Source organism: Labrus bergylta, chromosome 12 (assembly GCF_963930695.1).
Source record: "Labrus bergylta chromosome 12, fLabBer1.1, whole genome shotgun sequence".
Lineage (NCBI taxonomy): Eukaryota > Metazoa > Chordata > Actinopteri > Labriformes > Labridae > Labrus > Labrus bergylta.
In genome coordinates, this window is record NC_089206.1 from 5,143,238 (window position 1) to 5,165,243 (window position 22,006).

At 39.5% G+C, this 22,006-nt stretch overlaps 2 protein-coding genes across 2 annotated transcripts in view; both read right to left on the bottom strand.

Annotated features, from left to right (window-relative positions):
- Positions 1 to 233: 233 nt before the first annotated feature.
- Positions 234 to 8,988, bottom strand: cbln4 (cerebellin 4 precursor). Its single transcript, XM_020650893.3, has 3 exons — positions 8,291 to 8,988; positions 6,896 to 7,012; positions 234 to 5,895 (listed from the first exon to the last, which is right to left on the bottom strand). The coding sequence occupies exons 1-3, from the start codon at positions 8,555 to 8,557 to the stop codon at positions 5,698 to 5,700; spliced, it is 582 nt and encodes a 193-aa protein (XP_020506549.1). The 5' UTR covers positions 8,558 to 8,988; the 3' UTR covers positions 234 to 5,697.
- An 8,483-nt stretch (positions 8,989 to 17,471) lies between these two features.
- The window catches only part of LOC114921167 (uncharacterized), a 43,779-nt gene continuing 39,244 nt past the window's right edge, over positions 17,472 to 22,006 (bottom strand). The window contains exon 18 of the mRNA XM_065961693.1: positions 17,472 to 20,385. Within this exon, the coding sequence (XP_065817765.1) occupies positions 20,284 to 20,385 (102 nt within the window). The 3' untranslated portion in view covers positions 17,472 to 20,283. The remainder of the gene's footprint in view (positions 20,386 to 22,006) is intronic.

Genomic DNA, 22,006 nt, shown 5'->3' on the forward strand with positions numbered 1-22,006 from the left:
CACTCTGGTTTTCGTTGTACAGTATGTGCCAAAGAGCTGTTTGAAAATTAAATATCAATAAAGGTTAGGCCTGTACTGTATTGGCGCCAAAATGACCAACGAAAAGGGTTCCTCACAGGGGCTTTGAATGTGTCGTCTTCTTGTCAAAACAGAATAAAATCTGCATGTTTTTCTTTCCCCATCTAATACGAGGATTACAAAAGTAACTCCAAAAACACTTCATGAATACATTTCATAAAATCATGATTTTTATTCGTCATTTTCAGCCAGAATGAATCCATAAATACTCCGTTGGAACATTTAATTTAAGTACACTGAAACCTTTGAGTCACACTTTAAGTTCGGGGTACACATGTTCACCATTAGCTGGTTGTTCATTAGCATGCTGTTTAGAAGCATCAAGGCTCTTTACTAGTCATCATAAAGCACGTATCAATGACTCAGTCTGCATGATCATATACTATAACTACTAAATTATTAATCTAAGAGTTTATCCCCAATAATCTCCTAGACAGTACTTCATGGTAATCAAGAATAAAGATGTTTTGTAAAACATGCTTTGCACAGTTTGGGCATCATGACTTTTAAGTTGATGGCTTTGTAGTAATTTGGTCATAAGGTATCAATGAAGGCTTTGAATCATTTATAACCAGGGTTTAGTTTGGATTAACTTGTAATATAGTCACGCATCGCAGTAACTCCATTACAGCCTAATGTTTGCTGTAGTTTGTCTAGTTACTTTTCAAATTCAATAACGATGTTATTAAGGTTTCTTGATAGCCACTTGATAGCACATTAGCATCCTGGGAGAAAGAATATCACTCGCAGTAAACAAACACAGGCTGATGATCATTCAGGCGTTATCTTTTCCAAGGTTGGTATTTCCAAGACATCGTTTCTGTCTTGGAAATACCAACGTTACTTTTCCCTCCTCGACTAAAAACAACAAGAATATCGCGGGGAGTTAAAGTCTTTATGCAGGAAGGAAAAACTTTGGTCTGATGTTTCAAACCACTGTCAGGTCTTTTTCCTTCAGAGAACTAATGAGCTAAATACCTTCATGTTGAAAATGTTATTTGAATGCAGGAGTTGTGTCCTCTCACGTTGCCATAGCAACACTAAATAATATTAATATTAAGATGAGTACTAAAGCAAAAAAAAGTTAAGTGACTTTGTTGGATATTTTGTCCCTTTTCTAATACAGAAAACTGAGTAAATGACTCGGTTACTTTATGATAGTTGTACCTTTAACTATAGCTGATAATCTTTCAGTCACTTGCCCATCACTGCTTCTAACGAGCCTTTATGCTGTTTTTTTTTGCAACAACAATTAAGCAACCTGTTAATGGTCAACATGTGTATCTCAATATTACATAATACCAAACCTTGTTCAACCAAAGATTTACATCTGCATCATTTTACTGCAAAAGAAAGAAATTATATCATAAAGGACTAAAGCTTAAATCATGTTAGTGGCACGGTCCAGCTTCCATCGTCATTCAGGATCAATCAATGTGTGCACGTTCAAACATAACATAATGCATACCTACAAACCCCCCCAAAAAATATAAATGTTTTAGTTCAGCAAAATAAATCGACAGCGTCATTAAGCATAGTGATTCAAGAAATGCTACTGCTCAGAGCCATGTCACTTATGAAGGTCTCGGTCTTGGTCTTGGAATAGAAAGCACCTTTACTCGGCCTTGTCTCGGTCTCGGCCTAGGCGGACTCTGGATTTGAAATTGAGACCGGTCAAGTGTTAGTGTCGTCTTGACAACACTACATGTCACTGAATATGTTTTGCAGCATCAGTAACGTTACATTTCCAGCCCTGTTTCCTCTCACAGATGTTTGAATTACATAAGTGTGAAATAACATCAGTTACCTCCACGAGGATGTTTGAGCTGCTCGCTGCCCTTTCCCTCTTTATTTTCGCAACCAAAATACAGGGAGAAAAAAAAAATTCTCCTGGTTATGAAAAAGAAATAATGTCATAACTGCCAAGGACAACTCATCAATCACTGACAAAAGCATGTTCACAAACATTTCAGTTTGATCAAAGAAAGTGAACATCCCGAACACTTCAGAGCAGCTCAACCGGACGCGTCAGCAGATCATTACTTCAGAGGGAAATAATGAGTCAAATGAGCTCGTAAGGAAAAGCCTCGGCGAGCTTTTAAGTTGATTTTTAACAACGCAGCCACACACTGCACCAGTGGCGCACACACACTCTGCAGAGAGGCTGACAGTAACGCAGCTGTGGAGACATGAAGGGGGGGAGAGAGCCGTCACATAGAGCAACAATTAAAGAGTTTATTAATTCATCAGGTGTCCCGGGCCGCACTGTGGATGCTGTTTATGCTCACAAGCTGTGACAGGTGTTTGTCTACCGTCAGTTCTGTTTCTCAGAAGCCCATTAAACTTTATTAAGGTCCACAAAATTAACAAATCCACCACTGCAGGGTGTGGTACACTTACACAGGTTTAAATTACATTCATTTTCTGCTCGTCTTCAACAGCAAATACCTTCTTTGAAGAAACGTAATTCTGCCTGAATTATGTTTTTAACATAAAAATCATTTTTTAATTGATGTATCTGCGCATTGTGTTTGCTCTCTTTAACACCTCAGCTTGCACTCTGTGGCAATGAACGCATTATTTACACTTTTTATGGTTCATGTAGGCACTCAGTAATTTGTTACGGTCAGTGAAAAGATAAATGTGAATTTGTTTAAAGGCATTAGTGACTTGAGGCACCATTTACTTTTTAAAATGTTAACCCAAACCGTAAACCTTACACCTGCAAAAAAATTGATTGTTCTGACACTTTATGGGAGCTGTAAATAATCAGTAAACAGTCATTTTTGTTAGCAAACAGTTTCCTATTTACACAATCAAGCATATTCAAAGCAGCATTATTATTGGTGTTTGTGCACCGTTTCAATTTGAACTCCAATGTTGGTTTTTTTGTGAGTTTTTGGCCTCCGCTTATTTCTGAAGAACATCTGTCTCTTTAGCTGCCAAATGCTCCACGAGCAAGTCATGCTGCGTTAATCCAAACATTTCTGCTGAAGACATGAGTCTGTCATAGCCCAAAACAAATATTCAGATGAACTTGAGAGAGTAATCTTATAAGAGAGAAAGGTGCATAACACCCAAACAATATAAAAGTAAAATCCTCTGAATATCTGAAGGAATCTGAGGAGTCGGTTAATCATTCACTTTAGGTTGATCAGTATGAGCAACACCATCACACACTGAAAGTCAGGTTAGCAAATGTTACCATAATGTGTGTACTATAGCTTCTGTACTGTCATTGTTTGTTTCTCACAGACCTGACTCAGGGCTCTGGATTAAGGCTAAGTATCAATTATGTCCAGGGAAAAGTGGAAAATGAAAATATTACTCATGAACTTAACCCAGGCAAGAATTACGTTTCCCCTCAAAACATGTTCTGGCAAAAACAAACCTGACAAAATAAAAGACAGGATGACGGCTAAATTGACCTTTACAATTCATGAAAATAATAAAATGTGAATCAGCAGTGCGCTTAAAATTAAAAGACATTAGATGAAATCTGACCTCATTTCCTGGTTGGCCTCGGATACAATTTAATCAACCCTAGAAAAAAAATAACCCTCCAGACTTGTTCTGTAAAAATAATTTGGTTGTATTTTTATTTATTAGTTGCAACTTTTTTATTTTAGTCTTTGTATGTCACTTTGTTGTCGTTTTTAACATCGTCTTAGTTGTTTCTGTCTTTTTTTTTCATGGGAGTTCAGCGACTTTATGGTTGTTTTCCAACTTCAATCAATCTTTATTTGTATAGCATCAACTCATAACATGTTATCTCAACACACTTTGCAAAAAGAGCCAGCCTAAACTTTACTCTTTGTTGATTTCATCGACAAAGACCCAACGTTAATCCATCATGAGCACTTAGAAACATTTAGCAACGTTACAGTGGCAAGAACAAAACTTCCTTTAAGAGGCAGAAACCTCGAGCAGGATCAGACTCATGATGAACCGCCATCTGCCGAACTTTGTTCTTGTTTTGCAAATATGTGGTTGTTTTCTCTTAGGCCATATAGGTGGTCGCCTATCCTAATCTCGCCTAGGGCACCAAAATGGCTGGTCGTTTTGCATTTCTTTGAATTCTGTTTTTCGATATTTCAAATCGCTTAGCGTTTTTTTAAAGTTGTTTGAAGTGTCGGTGGTTGTTTTAAAACTCTGTACTTGTTTAAGAGCCATGTGTAGCTATGTCTTTGTAGATATGTTGCATCTCTTTGTAGTTGCTTTGCATGTCTTTAAAAATGTTTCATGACTTTGTTGTTTAGAGCGTCTTTGTGGTTGTTTTGGAACTTATTCAGTAACATGTTGCAGGTGGTCAAGGCTGCCCATAAAGGGGGGGGGGGGGGGGGGGGCAGCTGCATGAGGGGCCCATGACCTTTAGCCAAAACATAATCCGTCCTAAATTTTGAGAAACGAAAACACAATTTATGTTTACACCTAAATACTCACCCTTTCTTTTTAACACATAAATTACACATTTTGATTAGTCGCCTACTTCAAAATGTAACAACAAGCTTTCCCTTTCTTAAGATGGTTAACCATTAAGTTTGTGATATAAACGTCATGGGCGGGACAACTGAACTTCAAGGTTAGACCAGTAATGTCGGACTTTGTATACCCACACCAGGACCTGCATACAAAAAAAATAAGGACGGCAAAAAATAAAGGAGGCTAGGGCCATTAACCCCCAAGGCAACAATAACTTATTAATAAACGTTTTATTCAGCTCCAAAAGCTGATCGGATCCAGGCCGAGGATGCGAATGTTAGCCAGGAGGCTAGCTCAGCCGCTACTGATCCAATACACATGCACTGATATGAATTAATGGCGTCTGCAGAGGGCCCATTCACTCTGCCTTTAAGGGGCCTAGCTGGTCTCTTGGGCGGGCCTGAGGTGGTCGAAGGACTTCTTTTTTTTTTTTTTCAAAGTAACATTTCACAGGTGGTCAAAGGGTCAGAGAGCCCCTATGACTGGAAGGCCTTTACATGAATCCATTTATGCCTCTGATCATTAAACACGATTTGTCATTGGTGTAAGTCGCCCTTTTAATCGAATGAAAAATATTTGTTCCATCAAGCAGCTCACGTTGACATTGTCTGGACTATCAGTGACCTAAACCACTATAATCCATCTTTGTTCACCTGAAACAATAAAACATCCTTAGTACAGTATGTAGCATTGAAAATACTTAAGTGATGACAAGTCACACAAGTAACACAAGCATTTATAGTTTACTCCCAAAAAGCAGATGTACTTCAATGCAACAGCTGTCATGAAAATAAATCAGAACTTATTCCAACCAGCCGCGGTTTGAAAAGTACTTTTGGGATGTGTTTGGTGTTCCTCTCTGAGGCTCTTTGAGTGACAGGAACATATAGTAGCGATAGGGAACATTTCAAGTCTCTTTCATCTGGACGGGGCGCTCAGCACTTCCAGATACGCGATTTCCAAAGTCTTATCTCCCCTCCGTTCAGATACATTTTTCATCTATAATTTCTCAACCACTCAGTAAGATCCAGCAGACGCAGCAGCAATGTTTTGATTATACGGTGACAACACATCATGAAGAAGTCAGTAAGCTTACAATCTTCTTTTTTTTTTTCTTTTTTTCTCTTTTTCTTTTTTTTACAGTGGGAACACAAGAAAGCCAGAAAATGTTGAGTATTGCCATCCACCAACGAGGTTCCCCTTCTCCAGCTTCAGGTAAACTTTGTCCTCTTTTTCTAGATAAAGCAAAACTCCATTGGTGGCCGCCTCACGCGTCACGTCTTTGTCCCCCGCGAAAGCAGAGATGACGGGTTTCCCATTTAACATCAGGTTCACCTGGACAACAGAAACAACAGTTAGCAGCGGTAAAGAAGAAAGAAAAGTGGAAAAGCATGTCTTGGTGTTGTATTGTGCCTTGTTTCTAACATTTTGACTTTATCTCTTTGGTCAATAAAATCAAGTTAAAATCACAGTAAACTACAAAACAACTTGTAGTCCATCAGACACAAGAACACAAAGTTACAGGTTTGGTGTACATTTTAAAATTAAACATGTCGTATCTGAATGGAAAAAAGTGGTCACCAAAATCCAACAGGCACTGGTTTCATCCATCAGCCAATAAGTTCTGATTTAGGGACTGTACATAAATGAATTGGGAAGAAGGTAAATGTAAAGAAATTAGCTTCTCTCTTCTTAAACCAGTTAAAATCTTCTTCTTTTTATAAAAGGGTAACAAACATTGTCGTGAATATTTGTCACCATTTTTCTATTTAATCTTTGTTTGTTTTTTGCACTCTCTTTTATATTTTGCATTTTTTTTCATTGATGCTTTTTTGTTTGTTGCTAAATATTATTTCACTATCCCTTATCCCTTTCCTTTTCCTTTTTTTAATCTTAAATCAAGTTTTACTCATTTGATTAAGAGAAGTTAGTGTGTCTTGTTATTAATGGATATAAACAAAAAAGTACAAAATATGAGAAGCTCAAAAACATTTCACAACAACAGATGACCAAAAATTAAAGCACAAGACCAAACACACATGTAAGAATGAGTAAAATAAACGATTTGGCCAAGATTTGTAAAAGGGTTTTTGAGAAATTACCCAAAACATGTCAGTATTTCAATTACTTTCACAAATTGTTTTCACATTAGCATTTAAAAGTTTAATGTTGCCTGTAAAGTTACCTATTTGTTAGTTAGTTACTTGTTGTTACACCCCCCCCCCCCCCCAACCGCCCCACCCTACAGCAATAATTTTCATACAGTCCCTTAAAAACCACTTTACCCCAGTCCAACACAGCTCAGTAAAAATGAAAAAAAAAGCAGCAATGGTACCTGTATGGTCTGGCTCTGGTACACTTTTATGACGTGGAAGTTAAAGCTGTAGACTCCTTTTCTCGGGGACAAAAACACTGATTCAAACGTGAAGTAGTTTCCTATATTCACCAGAACCTGAGAGAAAAAACACACATTATGACTTTTTTTATTTTTATTTAACCAGAACTTCAAAGACCTGCAATTCAATGCAGCTTAAATATATGAATATTAAACGAGCAGTACACACAGGAATCAGTGTTGTGGCTACCAGAGTCTCCTCAGCTCAGACACAAACCAAGTGTGACACACTTCAACAAATATTCAATTCAACCTGCTTCTCCATGGACCTCACCCAGCATTTAACCCTACTGCTTGACAAAGAAACCAAAATGGTACTTGAAGACATTTTGAACCTTTCTTATTCTGCATCCTCTGAGCAACACGTGTAGATCAACCTCACACATACATATTAGGGCACTGATGAATAAATAAGTTTTTCCCTTTTTTTGCATGCTTAAAAAGATCCACCCTGAATGTGTCAGCCTGCATAGCACTCAACGCTGTCTCATGAGTGTCACTAAAAGGTTTTAAAGCACCTTATAGTCGTATTAGACATACAGTATTCATTTATAGTGCTGCAGAAAATGAACTTCTGTGGGAAATGATTGATGGAGGAGGCCGATGCTCCTCTCAGCAGCACCTGCACAGTCTCACACTTGTATCCCCACCTGTTATTAAGAGACACCTCTGCAAGGATCAAACAAGACCTTTGACAAATGTTGCTTTCATAGCAACAGCGTGCACATGATCCACACCAATCAGATCACTTTGCAGAGTGTTGTGGCTGCAAAAGATCACGTTATGTAATTTAAATGAGAGGGCAGCGGATTTTGGGTTTTTTTTTTTTTGTTGTTGTTACAAACACCTTGCGCTGCCCACTGCTGTATGACTAATGGCATTCTGCTTGTTTGTGTGTTTGTGATTTGTTTGGGTGCACTGATGCAAGGTGAGGGTGTGTGTATATGTGGCGCGTGTTCGAGCGCGTGCGCACGCAGTGGTGGGGTAGCTCGAGGCGATCTGATGAATGCGTGTGCATGCAGGTTCTGCAGGGCGCCCGCTCCAAAACATAATCCAGTCACTTCTTAACCCGCCTGCGTGTGATATGTGCACTTTTACAGAAGCTACATGCCAACTGCTACTAAACTCTGGGAAGAGCTACACTTAATGACACTTTATTCTGCAGAACAGATCAAAACTGAGCTACTGATTGGAGATTAAGAGAAAAGGCGAATGCCAACATTTGATTTAAAGGTGTAAAGGTCAGGATCAAGCAGGAGAGATTGGATGCAAAGTGTGATCAAAAGCAGATTAAACACTTTTTGACGTTTCAAGTATTCACAAAATCGTCTTAACCTGATCGAAGTAGATTATTCTCGTTTTGTTGCTCATCTCCGACGGCTCGTGGTTGTTGCTCCGGACTGCAGAGAAAGCCACCTTGGAGTTGGCGGCGCGCACCGAGATGCCGAGCGGAGAGGACGAAGCCTTCCAGTCCGTGGCCGGGTTGGAGTCGCACACCACGAGGCACTTCCCCTCCAGGACGATCGGCTCCGTGTCATTCTGAGCTCTCGCCACCTCAAAGATCACAGCCCAGCTGAGCACCAGTATGAAGGAGTTCACCATGGCTCTCTTTTCACTCTCGCTCTCTGTGACAGCTGTGGCAGCGCAGATCCGAAAAGAGAGACCCGACTCCTGCACCACACAAGTTTCCGAGTCCCTCCGCTGGTCTCTCCCCCCGCCGCAGATGCTGTCTGACGCTGTGAAAATATCTTAATGCATCCAAATATGAGCCATATCCGAGTGTGGGGGAAAAAAATCAGAATCCGATTTAAGTTTAATCTTATTTCCTCTGCAAAGGAACACAGAGATCACCGATTGCGTCTCATTTCCAGGTCGACTTAAACAAAAGCGAGACAAAAGTAGAAAATGTTGAGTGATTTAGAAAAGGCTGCTCCAGTCTGAAAGGCGAATCAGTCGATAAATCGTCCATAGCCCTCACTCCCACTCCGAGTAACGCGTCTGACAGCGGCTGTTCCCCGCAGTGATGTTGCTGCGTATGTGCGCGCAAAGCCATCCACTTTTACGCACGCACATGTGGTGGAAGTTATAATTAACGGTCCCTGCGTGATTTGCAGAAAGCTTATATTTCTCTAATTCTCTTTAAAATAGCCTCCAACTTAAATATACATTCAGTAATTGGCTTGATAATTCTACTGGAGACATGCAGTAGATGTACAATAATTTCCCTTTTCTCGGATCTGGGAGCAAATACATAAAATAATTATTTCCAAACATATTTCTAATGGTTTTTCAGTTTGCATAACTGGAATCTAAAAGTCCAGAGCTGAAAACAAGGCTTTTGAGCAGGATTTTAATTTTTTTTGTCCTGCCTGGGAAAAAAGTCCACTCTGGCTTCAGGTTTAATACAGTGACTCATACTTATCTCATTGCACAGGTGGGCTGGAAATCTTTCAGTTTTCAATTCCACAGAAGTCAATGATGGGACCTTAAGTCTTTTTATGGTTGTCTTGGTGACAACATCTCTCTCTCTTAAGTTCACCTGCTTGAGCTGTCCACTACCTGTCTCTGTGGGCGGGGGGGGAAAAAAACCTTCTCACCTCAAGAAGACCTTCACTTTAAATTCATTTATGTCACCTTTCATTTCTCCCATGATCTGGGAAAAAATAAAAAAATCCAATGTGGAAAAGAGTGTCACGTTGACTTAATGTTGGATCTCCGGGTGTAATGCATTTACCTCTCAGCATGATCTGCTGCACCTGCCTGTCAGCTGCATTAAATCAACAAGTCATTGGAAGCGTCTTGTGACAATATTGACCAAAGATCAGAGCCGTGAGCATGTCACCTCTGCCCTTGTGTCACTGCAGGCCCCAAACAAACAGCCGATCAATCAGATGTCCTTCCACTGACTTACAAAAAGCTACATGATTGGCACCCTCGTTTTTTTTGTTTTTTTTCAGAATCAGCAGATATGGAGAAATAACTAGCGATGGAAATGGCAGTGTTATAAGGTAATTGGAAGGAAATGTAAGGAACATTACAAGCTCTTAAAACAGGTGCCTTCATTCACTGATAACGTCCTTTAGCGGAAAGAAAGATGCATGTACAGCTTTTTGTAGAATTGAAAACGAAGGCAGGTGTTTAATTAGTTCCCCTCAAAGTAATTAATTTGAATACATTTCCAAGTGAGATTTCTTATCAGAGCATAGCAGGTCAGTTAAATATGCAAATGTGTCCAAATTCTCCAACAGCAGAAGTACAATTCAGCATCAGGTTTGAATGTTGCAGGTATATTTATACTTCTCTGAATCAGCTCATCAACTTCATTTAAACTCAACCAGACAAGCTAACATTAGTTTAAAATATAGGAGAACCGATTAATGAACAGCTGACCTTATTAACGATGAAAGTCCAGAATTCTGCGCCCGTGACCACATCATCACCCCTGTCCTTCATAACCTCCATTGGCTCCTCAACCCCTGAGCATGTCCACTTCAAACTCCTTATCATCAACCAACCAATCTTTATTTGGATAGCACCAATTCATAACAAATGTTATCTCAAGACACTTTACAAAAAACAGGTTAAAGACCTTAACTCTTTGTCATGTTACAAAGACCCAACGTTAAACCATCATAAAGATAAAGATAAACTTTATTGATCCCCCATGGGAGGATTTTTTTTTGTCACAACAGCTCAAGAAACAAGAATATAATTATCAAAAATAACAAGAAGTTATAAATCAAACATATGTACATCAATTAAATAAAGGGAGAACAAATACAATAATAGAATAATACTAGGTATGTACACTTCCTGTCATGATTTGGTTTCTTATTTTCAGAGTTTAGGTTTTCTTGTTGTTTTAGTTCTCATTCTTGTCTGATGATGTTGTTTCCCTTGTGTGTTTTGTAGGTTAGTGTTTCATGTGTTATTTTTGTAACTTTATTAACCAGTGTTTTTTTATGTTCTAGTGTGTTTTGTTTCATTCTTGAGTTCTGTGTGTCTTTAGTGTTTCATGTATTTTATTTTGTAGTTGTCCTCAGTGTTGTGTCCATTCCTTCCTCTGTGTATTTCCCTCCATTGTGATTGCTCTCATTGTCTTCACCTGTGTTATTAGTCTCACCTGTGTTTGATTACCCCTGTGTCTATTTAGTCTCTGTGTTTCTTCCCTTCTGTGTCAGTTCGTTGTATGTTGTATGAATGTCAGTTTTGTTCGTGCTCTTCTGTGGCTCCCTGTTTTTGATCCTTGTGTTTTTTGTTGAACTTTTGAGATTAAGTTTTGTTGCCTTTGGCCTTTTTGTTTAATTAGATATTTTTGGTTTCTGCTCTTGGGTCCACCTCCCTTGTTTTTCCAACCGTTTGTAACACTTCCACTTGTTTGATGATGAGCACGAAGCAACATTTAGCAAAGTTACAGTGGCAAGAACAAACTCTGGGGCTAAACCACACTCATGTTGAACAGCCATCTGCCCAAACTGCGCTGGGTTTGAAAAATGGGATGATGGGAGATCACCTACAAACCCCTCCCTAAACTGGCAGGCAGTGAAAGAAAAGTATAAAAATAACCAATTTCAAGGATCAAATTCCACTCTTAAAATTTGAATACAACATATAGACATAAGGACGTGGAGAGGACAGATGTTTGTAAATGGTGCTTTAATTATCGTCATTGTGAATTGAGCTTTGGTGCCATTAAACTAGTAGAAGCCTGAATCCTGAAAAGCACATTTGGGTGTTTTGGGGGGTTCATCTTCTTTTCTCATTAAAAGCTCATGCTTACGAATGCAGCCGTTTGATCTCGGAGACTGAACAACAACAGATCATTAGGTTACGCACACTGCTGAAAGTGATGAAAAGTGGAAGTATTTCAAACAGCCGAGAATCCAATGAAGCTGAACGCTGACACAAATCAAGGCCGAGAGCCAGCCAACGCGCGGTGGGGGTGAGAAATGTTTGGAAACAACAACGTATGAGCACAGGACACCAAGAACAGCGGCTCACTGACAGATTTCATGAAGTCTTCGGAGTCTGTTCAGATTTAGAGCCGGCATAATGGATCTAATCTCGATTGATATTTGCACAGTTCATCTGGGTAAAAAAAAAAAAAAATGCTGTCTATAGTATGGTCTTCTGATATCTAAAAACCAAATTAAATATTGGTTTTTTTCAGCTCTCTGTTTGTAATTATACACATCTGACTTGTTTTTTGTGGTATCAGCACCCCGACCTGAAGAGCTGCCATTCAATGAGATTTTTGTCATGACCTGGCTCTGACAAATGGTTCAGAGCCTAATGTTGTGCATGTCAGTACGTTACCATGGCAATAGAGGCTTTTTTTTTTTTTGAGAGCTCAGAGGAGAGGGCTTGTAACGTGCCAAAAAGAAAGTCCTCGGAAATCTTGCAGAGGGAACTACGTCTTCTAAACTTTTTTGAATGAGAATGACTACAAGGTGACACTGGAGATTTATTCGTCTGCAGAGAGGTTATAATAACCTAGCACATAACAAAACAAGAAGCTGAGCATTATTATCCATCTTGTGAAGGAAGTCCTGTTGATGAAAAAGTTTTCTTCGGCTTCCAAGATGTGACACAAATGGAGAGTGGAGACTTTTTAGGTGTAGGTAAGGGTTATGTTAAACACTGTGCTTTTTGTACATATTATTTCATCTTTAAAAGGTAGAATGTGTGACTTTCTGATCCAGTAGATGTCGCCCCTGAGGTCCAGCATGAAACCAAACACACCATAATTAAGCACCATTAAGCACAAGTGATGGACAAAATCATCCTTTTGCTCGAGCTGCAGTCGCCTGTGTCCTGCATTGTTTGTGTTAGCAGGCTAATGTTAGCACACTTTGGTTCGCTCATAGCTTCATATTGAACATAAATTGACACAGAATGAACGTGATCTTAAAACGCTTTCGTGACAAATGAGCAGTGAGTAGGCAATGTTCTCCTTCTTTTCTCTAGTCCTTGACTAAAACAGCTTTATACACAAGGCCGTCCCGTCCTGTAACCACGACCAGACAACAACACAGTGTGTCACTCAGTCATGACTCAGAGAGACGTTCACAGGAGGATATAAATGGATTTCTGCTGTTTCATGTGTAAACTGTCGCACATTCTTTCTTTTCTTTTTCAGCTTATTGCTTTATTCCTTTAATTGTCCTTCTTTAATTCCTATATCTATTTCTACATCTATGTTTCTGTCTGCTTTCTTGTGTCTAGAGCAACGATTAAAACTACCTGATAATGAATAAATAAAACACAAGGTGCCATTAATCACCTCTTTATGACACCTACCCATCTGCACACTCGGGCTTCAAAAATAACGCTGCAGAAGCTGTCAATCTTCTCGCTGATGGTCTAGTTTGCTTTTATGGGTCATGTGGAGGCATCCGTATTATTTTCAGTCTGTTTCATAACCAGCTAAGAGGAGCTTTAATACCTCCAGGCTGTCTTTCATCTCCTCTCAGAAGGGAATTGTGTTTGTGTACTCCGCTACATTAATGATTTCTGACGGCTAGTCTGATTATTTCTCTGTATTTTTCAAGTGAAGGTGAAGATTACTCGCACGTTAGCTGGTTAGCTGAACGCTAACATGCAAGCCACATGGGACACACTGTCCAGACTTGTTTCTATTTTTCTCCATATGCTTTTTACTCCACATGGCATTTTGTTTCTCAGGGTTGTACATCATTTCATAATTAAAGAGTTTTTATCACGTGGTGGGGGTGGATGATGGTGGTTGTGTGTGTGTGTGTGTGTGTGTGTGTGTGTGGGGGGGGGGGGGGGGGGGGTGTTGTTCTGCTTAAATATTAAATCTATATTATCCAACTGCAATCCTGTTTACTTGGTTCCTAAAATAACAGCGAGTTCAAAGAGTTCATGCACAGCACAAATACCAACGCCTACTTAAAAGTCTGTAAACCATTCCGGGTGGAGGTTTATACCTTGATGAAGACGATGAAAACATGCAACACAGCCAGTTAGGAGCCCTTATTTCACATCATGACAAATTCTGAATGTATTTGTTCTGAATGTATGCATTCATTCACTGAATCTTTTCAGAGACTGAATATCAAGATGGACAGAGAAAAAGCTGTCCAGGAGTGAAGCCAAAATATTTAGAGCTCCTTGCTGCCTCCATGCAATATGCACAAAGTTTTAAATGCTGATGTGACTCTGCCTTTACTGAGGTTTACTTCCGTTTTGTTGTCGGGTTCACACTGGAAACAAGGATACAATTCTACAAATCATTTATCAGACGCTTTTATCCAAAGCGACGTACATCAGAGAGTAAGCACATTACAAGTGGGGATCTAGAGAGAAGGAAACAACGTCAGTGTGTGCAACCGAACAACTTTATGTCCAATGCTCACAGGCTGTACAGAGTTAAACATCGAAAACTTTTCTAAACTTAGTTCTAATCAGCATCGAAACCATCCTAAATATCGTCCTTGTCATTATAAAACAAAAACCATCATCATTATCATACTCAATATCACTAAATGTTGAGATTTTCATGAAAGAGCTGGGTCTTCAGCTTTTTCTTAAAGGTGCAGAGGGACTCTGTAGATCGAACAGAGTTTGGTAGTTCCTTCCACCACCGGGGGGCGACAGAGGAGAAGAGTCTAGTTAGTGACTCAGGACCCTGTTGTGAAGGTTGGATCAGACTCCTTTCATTGGCAGAGCAAAGTGGGCGGGACGGAGTGTAGACCTGGATGGCTACTGATTGATATTCAGCTTTACAGACAAAAGAGTCGCTGTCAAATATCTAAGATGTGAAATTATTCCTTTGGTAGGATTTTTGAATGTGAGACCTTAACTTGAACTTTTGAAGAGTAGTAGTGCTACATGTACTTTAGTTAAGTAACTTAAATCTTCAACAGCTGTCCATGTGTTCCCAATTTCCCCAGTCATTCCCATTTGCTCAGGTTGTTGTATCTGTATTTTTAATGGTTTTTGCATTGAATCATTACTTGACTATACCAGCGAGGATGAAGTGCTTTTTTAGTGTCATTACATTTTTCACTGAGATTCCCTCAGATGTCTGCGTGAACACAAACACTATTATTTGTTGTTTGCTGGAGACGCAATAAAAAATGTTCCCAAGGTCTGATGGCAGGAATAGTATAACCCTAACCCTATAATAACAAATATGGGGTCTTCATTCATTCCCTGGAGCTTTTTATTTCAATTGAAAAGTAATTTTAGGATTTTAGTTCATTCTGTTTCTTTTAGTCTACTTGTTTTTAACAGAAAGGGATACAAATACAACCAGCAGTTAAAAAAAAAAAACCTTCTACGTGACCTTGTTGTTGTCAGTGGAAGTGACAGCCGTGCTCCTTTGTGTCCTGGTATTGAAAACTGCTTCACCATGGAGCACGCGTAACATTACCTCAAGCGTTCATGTGTCACCGTTTGAGGCTGAGTTGAAGTTCACTGATTCAAAAAGAAAACTGTTTTGTGTTGTTCGTAAAGCAATCAGGTCTGGGGCCAAACCCACCGACCGGGTCTCGAATCTCAAAGTTCTCTTTAGACTGGAAAAAAACATCACATAAACATTTTTACCTGCTCCGATCAGAACCGATCGTTTGATCATCTGGAAGCGAAAAATAAAAAGGGAGAAGAAAAAAAAAACTCAGCGTAATGACTGTGACTTGATAAAAAGAAGAATTCTCAGGGGAACTTAATTAGCGGTCAAAAGGAGAGCGTGTACTCTCGCTGTCGGACTGCCCTGTCTCACATAATGAGCTTTCTTTGGTAATCTCCAATAAGGCACAGGCTCATTTGTGAGAATTCATTGTATACACTTTACCTCTAATTAAACATAAATTTAACACGGTGCTTTTAATAAAAGAGAGACTCAGCCAGAGGCGATCAGAGATACGAGTTGTCAATCTCCTTCACTAAGATGTATTAGCATTCTGTCTGAACCAGGATCTTTCTGAGCATAAATTCACATACTTATTTTAATTAGAGGATGAGGTGTTTTTTTTAATAAAAGGCTGTAAACACAGCATTGAAACAGTTTCATCATTTAGCGCTCTCATAACCAGGAGGTATGAAGAACACCTTCATATTTATTTGTAGTTCATGTTCTGGCAGCTTAAAGGCGTAATGTGCGACATTCTGAATATTTATAAATCAAAAATCAAATATTACAGATGTAAATAGTGTATAAATTATTGCACGCAAACGTTCCCGTGATCAGGAAAGTAATTTCCGCCTCTGCATGATCTGTTCAAGTCTGTAAATATGACTTCAGGGTTTAAATCTGTCCAGAACTGTCAGCGCCTCATCCACACCTGTTCTGTTGAGAGGTTTGGAGCCTTTACGCACGAGGAGAAGGAACTTTTTTTTTTCCGAATAGCCCTTCCTTGCTCCATTCAGAGAGGAAGCTTTTTTTTTTCTTTCTTTTTTTAACAATATGCTTATTGCGTTTTAAACATTTTTCCAAGACACACAATCACAATTAAATAAATGATATGGGGGAAAAAAAGACATACACATGCATATATATATACACATTTATAAAATAAGGGGGGAAAAAGTAAAATATAATAATAAAATAAATATAATAAAAAAACAAAATGACAAAATGTTGCAAAATTATTACTGTCTGTATTAAATAAAAATAACCAAATGGAGTACATTGCCGTAGATGATTTGTTAATCACAAATATTCTGCCCAAGAACAGTTTCTGCAAAAATGACCACAATTACAGACATTAAGAGAGGAAGCTTTTTACTAAACAGTGAAACTCGTGCTACATTTTTCCAGTCCGGGCTACAACATAAAAACCCTGGAGAAGTTTCCCCTCCCCCTCCCAACTCATCATCTTTATCTCCAACAGCATGAGAGCTCATCTCTCCTTGTAGAGTAGAGGGTAAGATGCCTTTTCTCCACATTCAGATGCTAAACAAGACCCAATTGCATGGAGCAGGACAACTTTGTGGGTGTGCGATGGAAAATAATCAGTGCAAATTCTTTTATGGATAACGGGTGCTAAAGCAGGGCAGATAGCGGGGGCTAATGCTGCGCAACTTATGGTGCTATTAGTGAGCGCAATCCATTCTAAGTGGATCCAGCCCAATGTTTAGTTTTGGTGTTACTTTAGCCTTAAACCCGTCGTCTGGCTGAAGGTTCAGAAGGACCAAACATTGATTTTTCTTTTGCCTTTTCACTTGTTTTAATTTATACTACACGAGAGGACGCCACCTATAGGTGTCTGTAGCACAACAGCACTGTAACAATGTTGTCATTAGTCTCTGTACACAACATGTGGAGCTCCACAAACACACACACACACACACACACACACACACTCTCAGACATGCACACAGCGCTGCTCTCCCCCGCCGGCTCCGTTGATCCTGTCTCGCCTCTGTTAAGGAACAGAGGTGGGATCACGGCCCCCGTTATGCCTCTGTGACATTTATATTTATTTATATATCAGTTTATTTCTTGTTTATTTGTATAGGGATAAGCTATGAGCTAGTAAATCATTGAATACAGCATTTATGGCCTTTATTTCCCGTCCCTAGATGAGCCTTTAAAATTCATGAAAGTCAATAACAGATATAAACAGTAACAAACAAGCACAACAATAAAAGACAGCCTCAAGAAAATAAAGTAAAACAGGAAGAACAAGATCACCACGGGACCGAGTCTGCTTTAAGAACTGCTTCAGTTTGACTTTAAAAGGACTCCAGTTTGAGTTCTGCAGGTAAAGCATTCATCATGTTTATTCCCTGAACAGAAACTGATGATTTTCCGAGTGAAGATTTTTGGAAATGGCACCTAAAAGTCTTCATGAGATGCTCCACACGTTACACAGCCTGATAATTTAAGTGGAACCGGGAGGTCACAGAGCACCGGCGGAGCCTGAAGGTTTAAAATATAGAAGGCGAGACGTCACAGAGGTGTAAATATCGCACCTTGAATGGGAAGTCTGAAAAGGACTGAAATGGAATATAACAAGCTATTCATCGACAAACTGTACTATAATGTGTAGGTGTATACAGCCTCTTAATTACACATTTAATAATTAAAACAAGTGTTGCCGTTTAGCTGTGGCTCAAAACAAAGGGGTGATTAATACCTAACAGTTGTAATCAGTTGTTTGACTTAAAGGGAGAATGTTTGTTTGCGACATTTTTACACATAAATACAGCAGAAACCAAGTCTATCCTGTGTACATGTCTCTCTGAGTCATGACTGTGTACAATGAGGGAGAAGCTCGAGTCCTGCTGGCTGTGTTGTTGTCTGAGCCGTGTTTACATCATGTTTACATGGACGGGCCAGCTCCCTCCCCTTGTGTATAAAAGCTGTTTAGGTCATGGACTAGAGAAAAGAAGTGTTTATTTGAAGGTCAAGTAAGCGTCTTTAGATCACGGTCATTCTGTGTCAATTTATGAGCAATGTAAAGCTACGAGCTAACTAAAGCCTGCTAACATTAGCCTGCTAACACAGCAATGCATGCGGCAGGAAGTCGCAGCTCGAGCAAAGGACAATTCTGTCCACCACTTGAACTTTATGGTGTGTTCTTATTTATAACTCCTTCATGTGAACGAGCGGGGAGAGGGGGTTGGAGGTGTGTCGCTCAGGGAGAGCGGAGGCTTCACTTGGGATTTGGGATTGTATATTGTACCTTCATTCTTAATGTTTTAATTTACAGAGAAGACAAAAATAAATGTCACTGTTTGAAAAATACTTTGTTTATTATTCATTCATACAATTAATTTTAACACTTTGTAGTGTAGATAGCCTCACTCTTAAGGGAGTGAAACTAACACTAGCCAGGTAGTAAAAAAAAGTGTTGTAGCAGAGTTACTTGTATAATCCCTAAGTGTTATTTTAAATCTGTTTAGCGAGTTGAAAAGGGAACTCTCTCACAGTGTTAAAGTGTTAATTTGACTTTAAAGTTAAAGTGTGGAGCTATATAAACCCTGAAAAAGGGTTGAAATCAACTCTGTGGGAGTTAATTCAACACTGGTCTTTTTGCTGTGTATGGCTTAGGTGTTACCAAACAGCAGTTTGTTTTGTTTCATGCTTGTCCTCAAGGGCGACACCTACTGGATTAAAAAGTCGCATTCTTCCTTTAAAAATGAAACAGTGCAAAGTAAGAGAGCAATTTAAGATCGTAAAATAAATTTGACTTTTAGTCTTGATTTTTTTTGTACCTGCTAGATGTTAGGACACTTACCTCGTGGTCATTTCTAAAGAGGTACAAACTACACCAGGAAAAGAAGCACACAAAAAAAGCTTTTCTAATCCATTTAGCTGTAAAAGTGACAAATTGGAAATTATAGAAATAAGAGATAAAGCACTTTGAAGGAAACATTTAATGAAACGGTCCTGCATTTTTTTCCTGCTGATGAATCACTGCTTCTGCAGATGTAAAGTTTTAATTAAAATCACCTGTTTCCTTCCTTGCAAGGAAAGGTGCTGCTTCCCTCTCAGAGGTCTGTTTCATTGCCACCACAGTTCACGATTAAAACTAAAAATAGTTTTTTCTGTCAACTCATTAGAATGGAAGGCACACAAAACTCTCTATAAGACATAAATCAAATCCAGCCAGGGTTAAGAATACCTTTCAACCTCTTTGAAGGGGGGAGTTTTGCGTTTCTCGTGGTGTCATTGCCGCCGCGCCGACCTGGTTATTAATCATAGGTGGCCTTGGAGCTACTCCTGGAGCGCTGGGATGGGAGATGTCCCCGACCACAGCGTGGCTCCGTGTTCAAAATAATCACGCACCCAAAGTACAGCGGCCTCAGCCTGGGCCTCTGAAGTGCTGTCTGTTTTGTTCCTCCGCCAGCACAGTGCGGTGGGTATTAGCAGCACTCTTCAGCATATGAGAGTTTCCTACAACCGACGAGGGCCTTCATTACGGATTCATCTCCAAAACAAATGTCAGGAGGCATGAAGTCAACCCAAAACATGACCACACTCTGACGTGGAATTATGCAACACAGATCAGATTAATGTTCACAAAACTGATTTACATCGACGTTGTCATCCTGATGTCCGGGTGCATTCACATCACTGTACACATCATAGATACTGTCTGTACAATGAATCACAAGCAGGGCCCGATATATGGAATAAAAAATATCTGTACAACAACACAGGAGGAGAATACAAACAGTGGAATCCATACCAAACTTTGTGTCTTTTAAAATCAAATACTGCATTTAAAGTTGCACGCTATATCTTTCTCTTTGATCTCTTTCTCTCTGAGCTGTGACTAAGCCGGCATGATCCCCTCAGTTTGTTTAATAAGCACCCCTGCAGTCTCTGCGGTTACCAGGATGTCCTCCATAACTCATATAATTTCAGCATGGGCCCTCTTGAAGTCGTGGACAAACTGACAGATCAACCCAAAGAGCTCCTGAGAGTCCTGATCCGCCGGTTCTCCAAATTTAACCTTGACAGAGAGAAGAAGAAAAAGAAAAACAGCATTAGTGTCTTTGAAATATGAAACTTTAGTCCGACAGTCATTATTCTTTCTGAGACCGGCGAGGTTGTTAAAAACTATTTTCCAATTAACAGCTCTCGATAATGAACCAGTACCTGGGTCTTGCATATTTATCGTAACACCTTACTTTTCATAATAATTACCTCATACACTTCCTCTGCATGCAACACATTTCCTTGAGTGCACTTATACACCGATGTGGACGTTCACTGCTGAATTCAGAGGAGGTTAAAGGTCCCGTGCAGGAAAATGTTCGTGATTCTCAAGAACAAACTTTGGCAGAAAGGGTCGCGGTGGCTAAGTGGACTAATTGGCTCATTACATGCTGTTGACTGTGTCGGTTAAAGCCCAGACTCAAGCTATGCCACAATCAATCACTTTTAATTTCTGTACAACTTATTTTGTTCAAAAGATTCTTACAGGCCTTTGAGAAGAAGAAGAATGTGTACTTTATTATTGCCAGAGGGGGGATTCTGTTTTTTTCACTCTGTTGTTGAGACATGCTACACACACACATGCCCAAATACAGACATGCACACACAGGATTCTGTGGACATGCATTAATTAGGATACTGTTCAGAGCCCCTGAGCATGGTGCTGCATAAACGTATTCTCCTATGAACCCCTCTATTTCAGCCCTGCTCAGAACAGGCCTTTTCTTTGTCTGTAGCTTTAAATGCAAGTGAGCTGTGTCTGACCACGCCCCCTCTGAAAGGGCTTGGGTTGCTTAGGCTTTCTTGCACCATGCCCTTTGGTCTGTGGTGATTCTGGAGTCTGTTGGGGCCATAGGCAAAAATTTACAGGGGGGCCACTCCAACCAACATTCAACACCATTATGTCATAAATGACGTGACACCTACAAAACAAATTGCAAAATGTAAGCAGCTAGCTGTGGGAGTGTCACCCATCTGGGGGAGGGGTTACTGCCCTTTGTGATGTCACAAAGGGAAGATCTCCAGACGGCCTGTTTGAGCACACATTTTCTGAAAAGTGGAGCAGGTAAAAGACGGAGAGGTTGCACTTTTCTCATATTCGACAGGCTGTAGAGACATTCAGTAGCGTCTGAAAAACATGGTAAAGTGTATTTTGCACAATATGTGACCTTTAAAAACAAAATGATGGGGCGCTGGTGGCTCCTTTCCCACATGTCATTCCCTAATCTCTCTCTCCCTGATTTCCAACTCTATCCACTGTCCTATCTCTCCAATAAAGGCACAAAAAGCCCAAAAAAGATATCTTTAAAAAAAAAAAAATGATGACATTGTGAAGATGACATGTCAAATCAAATAGTGATAACAAGTTTTTGGACAGATATTATTTGAAAATAAATTATATAAATCTGTGAATGAATATAAACATAATAATGTGCTACTTCTGTTAAACTAAGACAAACAGAGTCGACAGAGAAACTTCCAGAAGTTCTAATGCTGACAGAGAGCATGACATGTTTACTGTTAGTACGTATTTTCATGGATTCATTCATCTTGATAATTTTGTGAACATATCTTTAAATTGTGTCAACCATCTTAGGGTAATTCTTCTTTTGGGTCTGTGAAGCTGTAACCTTATA

What these genes read in the sequence shown, in the direction of transcription:
- cbln4 (XM_020650893.3), bottom strand. Translation starts at nt 8,557, where the DNA reads ATGGTGAACTCCTTCATACTGGTGCTCAGCTGGGCTGTGATCTTTGAG. An exon ending in GAATAATCTACTTCGATCAG is followed by an intron (nt 7,013 to 8,290) that starts GTTAAGACGATT and finishes TTTTTCTCTCAG; the next exon opens with GTTCTGGTGAATATAGGAAA. An exon ending in ACCAGAGCCAGACCATACAG is followed by an intron (nt 5,896 to 6,895) that starts GTACCATTGCTG and finishes TCTGTTGTCCAG; the next exon opens with GTGAACCTGATGTTAAATGG.